Below are 16,054 nucleotides of genomic sequence, written 5' to 3' on the forward strand. Positions count from 1 at the left end.
CCAGGGGCCACCCCCTTTACCACAGAGTTTTATTTATGATATTACATACACCCATCATTACTAGTTTTGTTTTGTTTTGTTTTTAAACAACTTCAAGTAAAATTTGATGTCAGGTAAAATTAAGGTACAGTCAACCTTCCATACTAATAAAAGATAAGAATGCACGACACAACTAGGAAATAGTGATACTTATTTTAAAGTATATTTTAGTTTTAGGATGGATTTGTCTAAATCTGAGTATTCATAAAACTAAACCAATGGAAAGAGTTGTTTGATATCTCAGAAATTTGAAAGTTGCAGAGATTGTGTGCCTCTTCTGTTTGTTAACTGGTTTTTAAGAACACCAAATACATTTCTAGTGTTGAGGAATTCTGCCTTAGGCAACTCAAGCAGTTTTTCAACAGAGGCAGAAAGGCACTAGTTGTTTGGAGTAACTATCATTGCTTGCTTTCTGGTGTTCTTTTTATTACACTCTTGTAGTTTTGAGCTACATAAATAACTAATATAATCATCAGGCAGCCCCAACTTTTATGTAGGTCGGCAGAATGATGGGGTATCATATAAGGACGTTGAGTGATGTATTGTGGAAAGTACATCGAGGTCTATCTTTGAATTTCGGTTGTTAGAGCAGAACTGTAAATTCTGAGACCATGCATTTTATATTTGGCTTCTTGGGTTGGGATCCTTTCATCTATTTCCTGTAAAAGCTATGCCTTGCCTAATTTAAAAAAAGAATGAAACTACTCTTCATAAGATTAATACAGAGTTAGAAATAAAAAGAATTGTCTACCTTCCTTACCTGCCGTCAGCTAAGAAATCTACCCAACCTTATTTTCCTTCCCCTGCCTCGTTTCCCACCACCTCCCCCTCTTAGTAAAGCAAGGCTAAGAACTTAGAAAAGTTTAAGTACTTGTTGTATACTTCTTTTATCACCTAGAATTTTGAGGAAACAGTCATTTTGGTTTATAAGGTCTTTTTTAAAAGAGGGTTTTAAGAGTAGAACTCTGAACTTCTTAATTATACTGGTTTTTTTTTTTAAGTGAATTCTTAATTCTGTCAAACCTGAATATTACAATTTGACCGATTTTAAATCGGGATTCACTAGATAATATCTGTACATGAATATTACAAGTCCACAAAAGCAGTTTGCTTCAGAAATCTTGTGTGTGAGGCACTTTGCTAATCATTAGAGATGTAAAGATGAATTATGACAACTGAGAATCTTCTTAGTGCTAAATGCTCATATTAAATACTCATACTAAACAAATTTTACTCTTCTTTCCTTTTTTCTTCTTTTTTAAAAATAACAATGTGAAAATGTTAGGAAAAAAAATCACAGTAGGCCATGTGAGTTAGTAAAATTAAGACCCTTTTTTTTTTTTTATTTTTTATTTGACAGAGAGAGATCACAAGTAGGCAGAGAGAGAGGGGAAAGCAGGCTCCCTGCTGAGCAGAGAGCCTGATGCGGGGCTCGATCCTAAGACCCTGAGATCATGACCTGAGCTGAAGGCAGAGGCTTTAACCCACTGAGCCACCCAGGCGCCCCGAGACTCCTATTTTTAAAAAAATATTCATAGTGGTGTGATTATGATAAAGTCATAGTATTTTAGTAACAAAAAGGTTTACAACAAAAAGTAGTTTAAGGTCATCCTCTCAGCTGAACTCTCAGAGTATTGATGGATGTTTAACATCTTATTCCTCAAGGATCTACTTTTGCTTTTTTAAAGCCTTATTCTTCTGTAACAATTTGACAAAAAAAAAAACAAAAAAAAAAACTTACTGACTACTTTTTATGACCTGCTAATTTGACCTACAGAGTGGGGTGGGGAAGAGAAGAGGAAATGAAAAATTTGCTGAGCTCATTATTAATATTTGAATAATTAAGGTTACAGAATTGTAGACTTTAAGAGCTAAAAGGAGCCTTGGAGTTCCATCTACTCATTCGTCTACAAATGAGGCCCAGAAAATAATGACTACATATATGACACACTTGAGTGTGTTTTCTGTTAGGTCTTATTTTTTAGTTATTAATCGTAAGACTGGCTGGCATGGTGGAAAAGGGAGGAGTAGTACCTTCCGTTAATAATTACAGATTTAGGGGAGCCTGGGTGGCTCAGAGGGTTAAAGCCTCTGCCTTCGGCTCGGGTCATGATCCCAGGGTCCTGGGATCGAGTCCTGCATCGGGCTCTCTGCTCAGCAGGGAGCCTGCTTCCCCACCCTGCTGTCTGCCTGCCTCTCTGCCTACTTGTGATCTCTGTCTGTCAAATAAATAAATAAAATCTTTAAAAAAAATAATTACAGATTTATTTATTTATTTATTTTTAAAGAAAACTCTGTTCCTCACTTTCATGTATTATGTAATTCATACCACACGAGCCAAGTATTTACTAACTGGAGTATTCAGAGGACCTGGGTTTTTGTTTTAAGATTTACTTATTTATGAGAGAGCGAGCGAGCATGAGTGGGACAGGCAGAGGTGAAGGGAAAGAGAATCTCAAGTGGACTCCATGCAGAGCCCAATGCAGGGCTTGAGATATGACTTGAGCCCAGACTAAGAGTTGGATCCACAACCAGCTCCGCCACCCAGGCGCCCCTAGGGGAACTGTCTTCGATGACAGCTGTGCCTAGGAGCCCCTTGAGGAACTATTTTTGATGACAGCTGCACCCAGGTGCCCCTAGAGGAGTTGCCTTTGATGACAGCTGAAGAATTAGTGTATTGAAACTTAGATACTGTTGATTGTAGGACACACGGTTATTTTCTTACCACTTTTAGTAGTAGGAAAATATGCTGCCAATTGTCTTGAGATGCTACCAGTTTTATGGTATATCCTGATTTCAGAGATGTTAAAATGTGGAAAAAAATGAATTTTAGAATCAATGAAGTATGGTAAAATATAAGTTGCCTTTTCCCAAGTAGGTGTCTCAGAATCATTTAAGGACTACCCCACACTTCAAATTATTGGAATATTTCTCCCTGGACTTATTTTCACTATATGTTGTTGTTGTTTCTTAGAAAATAATACAGTGATACTTATGAGCTCACTTGAATTAACAATCCAAATCATGATAGGCTTTTACTATATTTTACTAATAACATTTATCTATTTGTGTATTCTTTAAAAGCAGATAATTTGTCATTTTTCTTAGACAAAGCATTTCCAAAGGAAAAGGGTCTGAACATTTATTTTCATTATTTTTTATTTTAAAAGATTATGTTAGTAGAGGATGGAGTATCATGGAAGACAATATTGCCATCTGTGACATACCCCAAACTGTCTTCCCATCTAAACAGGAAATAATGTTTTAAAAAAAAAAAATCCAAGGTTCTACCATCTAGAGATTCAGACTGGGAGTTCATTGTAGAGCCTAGGAATTATATTTCTGGCAGTGCCCCCAGATACTCTGATAAAGCCATACTGCAAACCAGTATTTGGGAAAGATGGCTATTGGTATAGTTTATAGATACATATTTATTGAGGCCATATTTATATACAGTTATACATTTAGGAAACTGGCAGTCTTTGAGAGGATGATGAAAATAGCAGGTTTAGAGTAAGGATTGATGTTGGTGTGTGACTTGGTTCAGATTAGTCAGGGAATCCTAGAATTCTGTGTAGGGATCTAAAGACCAAAAGGAATGGCTGAAATGGAGAACTGTATAGGAGAGTCCAAAATATGAACTAGTACAGATCAAAGTGATAGACACAAATAAATAGCCCCACTACCAATTGGTTCTGCTCAATCCCTTCTAAAAAAAATCATTTTTTTCTGGGCTCTAACAGTGCTATCTGTCCTAATCCCCACCATTTTCCTTGGCAAATACCCTTGGTTATTATTGAAATAAAACTTGGTTCTTTTATTTAATAATTGACCTATAGTGCTTTAAGAATAAGATTATCCTGTGCTGCTCTGAGTATGATTAATTGTGTCTTATACATTCACTATATTGTGCTCAATGCAGTGATCATTATAATTTATTCTAAATGAAATGAAGAACTTCATGCCCAATTTAATGTTTTCAAAGGAGATTAAGAGAATTAAGTAGATCTACTTAGATTCTCAGGATCCTATAATAATCTAAAACAATGAAATTTGTCAAACTCCTTACCTTTATATGTGAGAAAAAAGAAATTCTGGCCTACAGAAATTAATGGCAGAATTGGAAGTAGAAGTCAGGGTTCCTGGTCTCAGAAGCAGATGTGATTATATGAAATGACTGTTACCCAAACATCTAAACTTTATACATAAGATATAAAAAACTTTCCTTCATCTGTTTTAGAGAATTAAAAAAAATTAAATATATTTGGATAATCTAAAGATCTTATTGTAGCCACTATCTTAAAGGTAAAGTGTTTAACCGTAGAATCTAGTTAAGTTGAATGAAGTTGCTTAAGCCAGCCATTCTTAGAGATCCTAGGTTTTCTTAAGTATTAGGGAGGTCTATTTTATGTGACTACTACTACTACTTAAATATCTTTACTATTAAGGCATTTTTTTTCAATTATGGATAAAGATGACTTTATCATGAGTAATAGCCCAGAATACTCTAAGATTTTAAAAGATGGGGTTTTCCTTTTGACTCTTGTAAATCTGGCAGATATGATATTTTTATTATTAAGATGTCATCCTACCTAGGTATTCTGGGAATGCTTTGATACCAGATCAATTTTTTAAAAATGATCTCTCCAGGATTTCATCATCATGGCCAATTAAAAGTTCAGAAATTGAAAATCGTTTTGTCCAACAATTGATGAAATCAAGAGTCTTAGTAAGAAGAGGAAGTCATATAAGGAAGAGGTAGATGTCATTATGTCCAGTCTATTTTTGTTTATTTTTCCCCAAAAATCTGTCTTTTGCCAGTCTCCATATTAAATTAACATACCCTCCTTTAAGAAATTCTATATATAAAAACACAGGTCTGTATACTAAGTGATTTCTGTTCAGGGATGCATACAAATTCTCCTTTGCAGAATAAGTGTTCACTGACATTTAAGTTTCCACATATCCTACTGCATTCAGGACAGCTTTTGATTGTGAAAATTCTGTTCTAAATGGTATGTATAAATTACAGAAAGTGATAACACCTTTACCGTTCAATTCAATGAGTCAGAAGTGGTTGTTTTAAGAAAAATAAAATATGCAGTGTGTTACTTCATAATAGCCTTTGTCAAAATGATAACTGGTAAATTTTATGTTACAATTAAAAGTAAAAATTGTTATTTAAAGGTAGGCTACCCATGTATACATAAATGATAAAAGTATTCCAGAGCCCCTTAATATATACCTGATAATGATAATCTAATATAGATAATAATGGGAAATTTTTGCCTGCAGAGTTCATTTGCCACCTGTTTTTCAAACCATTATTTTTACATATTTGCATTTAACATCCTGATTCTAAAATAGATGTTTATTTTTTTAAAAATACTTAAAAATATAGAAAAGCACAAGGAATAAAATAAGTTACTTGGTAGTCATTGCAGAGAGCAGGAAGGCATAGTATTTAAGAACTTGGTGCCTGAATTAGAGCTAATACTGGAAGCAAGTTATTGAATCTCTTATTACTTTGGGGTCTTCATCTGTAAAATGAGCTTGAAATTACTGGCCACATAAGGTTGTGAAAGTGAAATGAATTGGCATATGTGAAGTGCTTAGAATAGTCCCCTGGCATGTAAGTGCTATATATTGTTGTGTTATTTTTACTGGAATATTTTTTCTGTAATGTCTGGTTTGTTCGGTTTTCAGGCAAGCCTGAAAAAATTTCCCATACAAGTTAAAGTAACAATAGCAACAAAAGCTAGTGCTATAAGGCATTGTTGTACAGGGAATTCATCTAATAATCTAATAATTCATCTAATAATCTATTTATTTCTTCTTAAAATAGTGTTCTCATTTCAAAGATGAAACTAAAAAAGATAAAGCTATATGTTTACAATTACAATTATAGAACGTGACGTTGAATTATTTTGGCACTCAGTGGAGACGGACATATAGTAATATTTAATATTAAGAATGAAGATAAATTTGTTTCAGTGTCATATAAAGTGTCTCAGGTGGAGCTAAGATTGCAGCACATGGTCTCAGAATTCTGTAGAAACAACACCAAATCCTTTAAAAGATACAGTCACGTTGATAATGGAGTCTGCTCTCATTTATGAATGTTACTGAGGAAGAACTATAGGAAGCATAATTTAAATATCAGATAATTTTTTTCACCTTGGAATGCATTATATTTTTGATTATAAGCAGGTTTGTCTTTGTGTTATAAGGGCATATATAAACATTGACTTATATTCCTTTAACACCTAGGCAGGTGGGAACTGGAAGAAGGAAACTAGGAATGCGTTCCATGGCAATATGGGATGTTGGCGTGATGGGTAAACCACATTGGAGCTGATAATTCTAATTTAGTTCTCAGCATTCTTTATTTTCTGTGGCTTGAAACAGGTTTCCAACTGGAACTATTTTTCCCCAAGGTTATTTTCAAAACTTGGGAAAGGCTATAACACCAAATTTTGTGAATCTTTTGTTCAAAGATCAAAGTTGTTTTAAAAGGTTGCAACATGATATGTTCCCTTAATATTGCCTATTCTAGAACTCTTTGCTATATATTTTTATTAAGCCTTCACATCTTTTCAGTATGAAGAGTACTATTCCTTTTTTTTCTTTGCAGATGAGGAAACTGAGGCTTACCTGAGTCGCTTGCTAAAATTTAAATTTTAAAAGTTAAGTGATAGTTGGAACTAGTACAGAGTATTCTGTCTCAGTCTCCACTACACTCTGTCTCAAAAATAAGTTATCCTAATATAACTTGGCATAAAAATGGTTTTGTAAACATTAAAGACCACTGTTGTGCAGCACATTTCTTAAAGCTAAAGATCCAAAATTCACAGAATTATAGAATCCAAAAGTTGAAGGTATCTAAGAGATCATTTCAGCCTTTGTTCTTAAAATGTTTTTGACTGAGTCCCAAGTAAGATATTTTGCATAGCATTAGGTGTACACGTGCATATCTGTCTCTACATATAATGGAAATAGAAGTTTCAGAGAACAGTAGATACCATTACTATATGGAATACGTTCTGAGTTTTTCCTCCCATTGTTGGTTTTAAACTGCTAAATGAACGGACTAGGCTACTCACTAGGGAGTTTCAATTGGCTGTTTGAAAAACATTGATCTAGGGCAACTGGCTTGATTTATGACTAGGAAATTTTATTTTATTTTTTATAGACATGCTAGAATGTTCAAACTAGTGCTGTTACCTAAAGTCATTACTTTAGGACTGTAGTAAAGTTACTTTGTTGATGTTTGAATTGCTCAAAACCATTTTTAAAATTCTAGTTGGAATAGTTGCAGTTACTTGAACACCCTTATTAAATATTCTGTTTTGGCAAATTTAAATTTTTTTTAACAGCCAAACGGCATTTAAAGTCAATGTAGCAAATAAGGTGGGTGAACAATCAGGCAAGCTTTTAGTAAATCTCAGATACATTAAAAAAAAAATGCAGTATAATTTCACATTCGAATCTAGTATGGATTTTCAGATTAATTTCTTAATGACTAAGATCAGTTACTATGTATATTCTGTAAATACAAAGAAGTATCTGGTAAAGATTTATAGTTAAAAAATGCTAGATACTAGGGTTTGATAACTTGTTAGTAAGAAATAAGGAGTAAGGATATGAGCAAGCGTATGTCTCATCTGCTTCCAAAAAAAAGTGTATATGAGATGTGCTGTGATCAACTAAGAAGTGGAAATTTATACTAAGTACTATAAGAGACCATAAATTGTTTCCCTATTTATTCAGGGTGTTTTTTTCTCTTAGTTGAAATTGTTTTCTTAGTTTCTGTTCTATTAAACATAAAGAACTACTAGTGAACAAATTTGAAGCCAAACTTTTATACTCCATTGTTTTTGTTGAAATGATTTAGTTTGAGTAGTATCATATGTATTTGGCTGTCAAGACTTCTTTTTACATCCTAACCTTACAACCTAGGTTTGTTATACAGAAGTAACAAACAAACAAACAAACAAAAACCTTTTAATTTTCTACTATATGTTAATTTCATAACAAATCCGTAGTGAGAAAGTAACCTTTTATAAATCTGTGCTGGTTTCTTTACTGTCCTATTTTTTTCTAATATCTGTGAGACTGAATCTTTGCCTTTACTGGCTTTTTACCAGTTTGCTTCCTGTTTCCATTTAAAACGGACCAAAAGTCAGTATTTTTTATTTGCTCCATAGCCCTACTCCTGGTTTTTATTTTTTGCTTCTCCTTATTTTTATTTTGCTTTCATTCTTAAACTGGCAGTCATCTTCTTTTCACTTTTTTCACTCATTAGCTAGAGATGATCGCTATGGAAAATCCTGCAGACTTGAAGAAACAGTTGTATGTGGAATTTGAAGGAGAACAAGGAGTTGATGAGGGAGGTGTTTCCAAAGAATTTTTTCAGCTGGTTGTGGAGGAAATCTTCAATCCAGATATTGGTAAATATTTCAGTGATGTGATCATGATGTCATATCTTTTGAATTAAAGGTTTGTTTACGAGGGTTTATAAATATTCTCAGTTACAAAGAACAGTAATAGGTTTTGATGTGGATTTCCTAGAGTCACGGTTAATGACTGAACTTGTGGGTTTGGAGTACTGATTTGCATCACTCATTTACTCAAGTTCTTATTTAGATTACTTAGCCAAATATTTTACTACAGGACATAATCTCGTAGTTAAATAAACTGAAAACACTTTAGAATGGTACATTAGAACAACTGAAAGATTTCTTGCTCTTTTAATTCTAAACATTCGTCAAACTTACAGCATTTCTGAAATAAGAATTTCAAACAGTGGTCTGAAGAATGTTGAGAATGTCTCACAAGTGTATCATGCTCAAAGTTTGGAAACCCTGACTGGTATCAAATTAATTAAGTTTTATTTGCTACAGGATTTCATGGGGCGTAATATTACATTGTTTTCCCAAACTCTTTAAACTCCAGAACTCTTTCCCACCCCACATTTGCCTCCCAGAAATGTTTTTTATTGAACAGTTCGGGAAAAACTTATCTATATATGTCAGTTTGAAAGTGAAGGATTTGAGTTTTACTAATAAAAGTGGGTAAAGTAGAGCTGGTAAAAGACTGCAGCATCTTGGATTGTATTCTTAACTGTGTAGTTCTGAACTGTATAGTATAGGACTGTGTAGTTCTGTAATATAACCACTAACTTGGTTACTAGGTTTGCTTATTTTTACAACTGAATGCATGACAGTTACAGGAAAAGAATTCCATTAAATATACTGTCAGAATTGTAAAGAATGTGACATAGAATAATGCATATATCATTTCCATTAAGCTTTGAAAATTGAGCTTGTTGATTCTCAGTATGTACATTGAATTGACTTTTCTGTTATTCTTAGTTGGTAATATATATACATACATGTAAATGGAAGTAGACATTTGAATTCATGACATGTATACAGTTAAGACTACTTTAGCTAATGTTTATTAATCAGAAGCCTATGTAATTTCCACGTAATTTGCTCAAAGTAAATCAAGACACCTAAAACCATGCCTTTTTTTGAAAGAAAATTAATTTGTGATCTTCTTGGGTTTGGTAAACCTTAGCTCTGGGTTCCTTTGTGTCTCGACACGTTAAACATCAGCTGTAAAGCATACTAACATTATATGCAGAAATACTTTCAAGAGAAAAACATAACATTTAATAGTTCCACTTGATAGTAAGGTAATTGAAATGATAGTAGTTAAAACTATCAGAAATGAATATTTTAGAAGAGCCACTTTTTATGGTGCATTTCTTCCAGGGACTGGCAAAAATGTGCCCAAAATGGAATCACTTTGAACGTTAAAATTATAATCTTCATAACACAGATGAGAGTAATGGCCTCTGTAATTTATATTCTGATTAATTTGTAGTTTATTGCTCTTGAGACCAAGGACATACATTTGTGATATTTCATCAAATTTATTTATTAATTGTAATAATTTTTTACTGTTCTTGATAAAGTTTGGATCTAAACTGAAATTCAGGTGAAAATTGGATAATTTTCACTTTTACTTCATGAACATTAACTTCATTAAAAAAATGTCCTTGCTTACTTTATACTTTGATGATCCAGGGAACACTTTACAGTTCCTTTTGTATTGAACTTAAACTAAATATAAAAATAAAAAAAAAACAGGGACGCCTGGGTGGCTCAATTGGTTGGACGACTGCCTTCGGCTCAGGTCATGATCCCGGAGTTCCGGGATCGAGTCCCACATCGGGCTCCCAGCTCCATGGGGAGTCTGCTTCTCCCTCTGACCTTCTCCTCGCTCATGCTCTCTCTCACTGTCTCTTTCTCAAATAAATAAATAAAATCTTAAAAAACAAAACAAAACATTTTTAAAGCTTTTAAAAATCATATAAATGAATGTATTTATGTGTCATACTGATTTCTAAAGTTTGTGCTTTTGGACGTTGCCCCTTTTTTCAGAACTAAGTTTTTTTTTTTTTTTTTTTTTAATTAAGATTTTATTTGACAGGGAAACAGAGAGCAAGGCAAGCAAGGGGAGCGTGAGATGGGGAAGCGGGCTCCCTGCCGAGCAGAGAACCCAGTGTGGGGCTTGATCCCAGGACTCTGGGATCATGACCTGAGCCTAAGGCAGTCTCTTAATGGACTGAGCCATGCCGGCGCCCCTCAGACCTAATTCTTAAGGTATTTTCATTCAGTTGCACAGTAGCAATTGAAAAACATTTTAGCAAAGTGAGAAAAGTCATAAATTCATAAAATACCATGTAACCTTTTCCTTAGATACTCTGTTTGTCTAAAGGGAAGAAAATAATTCTGCCTTAGTAATGGTATTCAGATAGGTAAAACCAAACATTCCTAGTTTTTAAAATGAATGATACAAAAAAGATTTCTAAGCTTGGGTTTTGAATAGTGGAGACCATGTAAAATTGAAATAAGACTATAAATGCAAGCTACTTTTGTTTTATTTATTGGCTCACAATTAATGTGTGTATTAATAGCTTTGGGTTTTGGATATAATCTAAGTTCATCAAACTTATTTAAACTTATTATGTACGTGGCTTCGTCTGACTTTGTTTGAAAGGTGCTAAAAAAAAAACCATGGGATCATTGCAGTTTTCAAAAAACAAAAACTTTTCTTTGATGAAATTCAAAACTATTTTTTGAAATCACATGTAGATTAAATATGTTTTAATAAAGCTTTTTTTTCCTTTTGGTTTTGCATTTATTTTCAACCATTCAGTGGATAAAGTATCAATACAAATTAAGTTATCATTTGTATTAGTAGACAGTTAGAGAACTTTAATGAACATTTTCCCTACCTTCTTGGAAAATGCAGCCAGAATTTCTTATTGTTTTGTTTCCATGGCTTCTTAAAATGACATACTACCATTTGCCACAATTTATAACAATCATGTATGAGCTTTGGTCTCTCAAGTGTTCATGTAATAGAGAAAAAACTTTGTGCACTTACTACATATAAGTTTGTGTAATTATTTTATATTTGTATTCATCGATATTTAATAAAATATAAAAGTAATATATTTTTTAAAATCATTTTTTATAGGTATGTTCACATATGATGAATCTACAAAATTGTTTTGGTTTAATCCATCCTCTTTTGAAACTGAGGGTCAGTTCACTCTGATTGGCATAGTGCTGGGTCTGGCTATTTACAATAACTGTATACTGGATGTACATTTTCCCATGGTTGTCTACAGGAAGCTAATGGGGAAAAAAGGAACTTTTCGTGACCTAGGAGATTCTCACCCTGTAAGTCTGTAATTTTTTATTTTATGTTTAGATTTTATTTAAAAGCAAAACTAAAGTTTAATTTATGTAAAAAAATTAGTTTTCATTTGAAATCATTTTTATTAATATTTATACTTAGTGAAATAAAGTAATTTTAATCTGTTGAAGTACCATGAACACTTAAAAACTCAAAGGGGAAATTTAGTATAACTGTCAGCAGGCAAGTTTTGTAGGACTGATTCTGTAGGAATGAGTTTTGTTTTAACATGTCATTTTGGATTTGGGGTTTTAGGTGTTTTTTGGTTTTTGTTTTTTAATGAAGCCACATGAGATTGCCAGGTGAAATCAGAGCTGCTCTGGAGAGGGGGTTTGGTGGCTACAGTTAGTACATCTGTTTCTGTCTCTACCCCCTCCCTCACTGTGAGAAACCTTTGAGGTTCTCTCAAAGATAAAATCCATTGCTAAATTGACGCTCTGGTTTTCTCAGCAGAGAATTAGATCAGTATCTGTCAGTCTTTCTGTATCATAAACTATTTGGGGGACAGAGAGAATGCTTTCTATGCTTTAGTTCTGTCAGGTTTTTTGTTCTTGGTTTTTTTTTTTTTCTCCTCCCTAGAAGAGGGATACAAATTACTGTATTTTATAGTATTATGGTAACCTAATTTTTCATTTCTGGTTGTTAGGTCCTGTATCAGAGTTTAAAAGATTTATTGGAATATGAAGGAAATGTGGAAGATGACATGATGATCACTTTCCAGATATCTCAGACAGACCTCTTTGGTAATCCCATGATGTATGATCTAAAGGAAAATGGTGATAAAATTCCAATTACGAATGAAAACAGGAAGGTAATAAGTGTTTTAATACCATCATTGTCTTTGTCTCTTTATTAACAGAGTTTTAAAGCATATATGCTTGTAATTTTTAAAGAAGTATCAAATACTTCATACAAAAACTCAAGAAATCAAGTAATCAAATTCCTTGTAAATGAAATAGCCCATTTCCTAAATCTTGAATATAAGCTGGTATGAGAGCCTGTAGTTGGGCACTAAAGCCTTTCTAAGAGAGAGGACAGGAGTAGGAGATAGTGAATGAAATAGTGTGGCTGTAAAAAAGGCAAGAAATAGTGTGTTTCTGATACTAGACTCCACATGGGAGAGGGAACAGGGACATCATGATTAAAATCCTTCTCTCCAAACAAGTGATCATTATCTTTAGTGTATACACATATATATGTGACTTAAATACGCTAGTGAAAAGTGTTGAATCAGATAGGTTTTTTGTATCCATTCGGAAATTGGGAATAATCCAGAACATGACAGGAAAATTAAGATAATAAATAGTAAGCCTTAAAAAAATGTGTATAACAGCATAATTTTTGATAAAATATTCTCCAAGTTAGGATACAAAGTGCATTTACCTTTTATGATTTGATATAGTAGCTTACGTATCAAGTAAAATACCAGCATTTTTGCTGAACTGGATACAGTAGGCCCCTTCTCAAATATTGTAGCATAGACAACATGAGGCTTCCTGGTTTGCTCAAATCAGGTCCATTGCATTGTTAGCTTTTATAAATAGATGTATACGATTTAAATGTCTCTGTGTTTGCACACCTGGTTGAGGGATCTCAAAATTGTATTGAGGTCCAGCTTTTATATTCAGTCTTGCTTAATATAATATCAAAATTGAAACATATTTATATTTAGTTTATGTACATGGCCTTTTTATAGTTCAATATTGGCTATTGCAGAGAGCTGTGAAATCGTTGAAATTGCAGGCATACCTTGTTTTATTGTACAAATTTATTGCACTTTGCAGATGTTGCTTTTTTTCCCCATAAATTAGAAGGTTTATGGCAACCCTGTCTTGAGCAAGTCTGTCAGCACCATTTTCAAACAGCATTTGCTCACTCTGAGTCTCTGTGTCACACTTGGGTAATTCAGACTTTTTAAACTTTTTCATCATTGTTATATTTGTTATGATCTGTGCTCAGTGATTATGACTCAAACCTCAAATGATGCTTAGCATTTTTTTGCAATGTATTTTTAAAATTAAGGTATGTACATTTTTTAAGGTATTCTGTATTACAAACTTAATAAACTACAGCATAACATAATCATAAATTTTATATGCACTGGGAAGCCAAAAAATTCATTTGACTTACTTTATTGCAATACTCGCTTCATTGCGGTGGACTGAAACCAGATCCACAATATCTCTGAGGTATACCTGTATTTTCCTTTGTATGTGTAAGGTTTGAATCTTTAAAAATATTCTTGATGGTTCTTCTTTGGGAAAATAAAAACAAAAGGATATGCAGCCCAGTATCTTGTTGTGTTTTATTTGTATAGCATATTATAAGAAGTTCTTGTGGTTAATGTTTTCTGCAGGAATTTGTCAATCTCTATTCTGACTACATTCTCAATAAATCAGTAGAAAAACAATTCAAAGCCTTTCGGAGAGGTTTTCATATGGTGACCAATGAGTCTCCCTTAAAGTATTTATTCAGACCAGAGGAAATTGAATTGCTTATATGTGGAAGCCGGGTAAGAAAGCAAAGTGTCTGCAAAAATATCCAATTGATTTATTGTTTGTAATGGTATGGTATATATATTAAGACATATTTTCTTGAATTTTCAGAATCTAGATTTCCAAGCACTAGAAGAAACTACGGAATATGACGGTGGCTATACTAGGGACTCTGTTCTGATTAGGTGAGGTGCTTAATTCTTAAAAGGAAGATTTAATTCATCAAAGGGGTGTGTAGTTTATGCATTAGAATTTCATCTCTCTAGGTATTACTTACCAAGTAAGCAAACTCACGAATTCTCAATCTGTAATATTAGAAATGTATTTGTAATACAATCACCAGTGTATGATTTATTTCTTGAATGAAGTGTTTTTGTAAGTCATATGTTTTCTTCTGCATTTGGGATATAAATTATCTAATATTCCTAGTGATTCTAATTAGCATGTGCTTACTGCAGGTTAGAAAATGAGAAAATAGAGCTACCATCTCTGAATATTTCTCCTTTCTTTTGAATTCTGTGTTTGTGAACTGTTATTCTCCACCTTATATGAAGCACTTTTTGTGTGAAATGTTACTTTACTTAATTCTTACAATCACATGCCAAGATACATGTTAGTATGTGTTTTACCCCTGAAGAAACTGAGCCCCAGATTTTCTCAGCAAGAGGGAGAGTTTCCCTATCTTTTCTGCTTTCAAACAAATGCCCTTCCTACCGTACTATCTCCTTTTCTGTACTACACAATTCAGTCTTAAAAGACATAGGCTTCTTCCTCCCTTGTAGAGATTGGTAAAAGGGGACAAAGATGCTTTTTTGATGCCCCCTAGTGGGATAAGGTGGAAGAAATGCAATCATTAAGTTCCTGGAGGTTGTCTCTGAAGGTTTTTTTATTTCTAGAAGGTAATTTTATTTGAAGTTAGATATTTGAATGAAGGTAATTTTATTTCTAGCTTATAATAATGTAATTCTTACTTGATAACATATCTTAAGATCACATGTTAAGTGTGATTTGAAAGGCAAGTGAGAAGAGTTTTAGTAGCTTCCAGATCATTCACCATTTAGTGGTATTCTAAAAATCTTTATAAACAAAATTCAAACTTATTTTGTCAACATATATATGAAAATATTAATCCATTAAATAGGATCTACAACTAGTAGGAAGTTGAAGACTTGGAATAGTTACTATAATACGAGGGAAAAATTGGCAATATTGGTATCTTGGTTGGTATTTATTTCATTTAAAGTATTCAGGATTCATTGAAGTGAAATGAATAAAAAAAACTTTGAAACTATTTAATACATTTCAACTAAAAATTAGTAGCGTAACATTGGTGCAATGTAAAATACCAATAGAAATATTTTAGTTTTTAATATTAAAAATAAAATTCTAGTACAACTTACCACAAATAAGGTTAATGAAAATGAATTATTCAAAAAGTAACCATATGTAAAATGTGAACATTTAAAAGTCTAGCATTAATAAAAATAAAGTGTGAAAATGTTGACTCTCAAGCAAGATTTTGTGTATATGTTTTCCAGTTGCTGATAAAGCTCTCCCTGATTTCATTTGACTACTGAGAGACTTAGAACTATCTTTTTCAGTGGTCCTCCTTAGCGTTTTTGGGTTAGTGTTTTTGGGTGAGAAGCAGGGACTACAGTTTCTTTTTAGTTGATAGTTTCTGTTTAAAAGGCTTGGTCAAATTCACATTTGATTATCGTCACTTCACAGTTAATGCGATTAATTTC

General features: G+C 33.0%; 1 protein-coding gene across 3 annotated transcripts in view; it reads left to right on the top strand.

Moving 5' to 3' along the window:
• The window catches only part of LOC111161912 (ubiquitin protein ligase E3A), a 91,160-nt gene that overhangs the window by 60,952 nt on the left and 14,154 nt on the right, over positions 1 to 16,054 (top strand). For all 3 annotated transcript variants that reach the window (XM_022525985.1, XM_022525986.1, XM_022525984.1), the window contains 5 exons: positions 8,345 to 8,489; positions 11,593 to 11,798; positions 12,461 to 12,625; positions 14,171 to 14,326; positions 14,421 to 14,494. In XM_022525985.1, the coding sequence (XP_022381693.1) occupies positions 8,345 to 8,489; positions 11,593 to 11,798; positions 12,461 to 12,625; positions 14,171 to 14,326; positions 14,421 to 14,494 (746 nt within the window). The remainder of the gene's footprint in view (positions 1 to 8,344; positions 8,490 to 11,592; positions 11,799 to 12,460; positions 12,626 to 14,170; positions 14,327 to 14,420; positions 14,495 to 16,054) is intronic.

The sequence above is a fragment of the Enhydra lutris genome, unplaced genomic scaffold (assembly GCF_002288905.1).
Source record: "Enhydra lutris kenyoni isolate GAN:26980312 unplaced genomic scaffold, ASM228890v2 scaffoldscaffold87, whole genome shotgun sequence".
In the NCBI taxonomy this organism is placed as follows: Eukaryota; Metazoa; Chordata; class Mammalia; order Carnivora; family Mustelidae; genus Enhydra; species Enhydra lutris.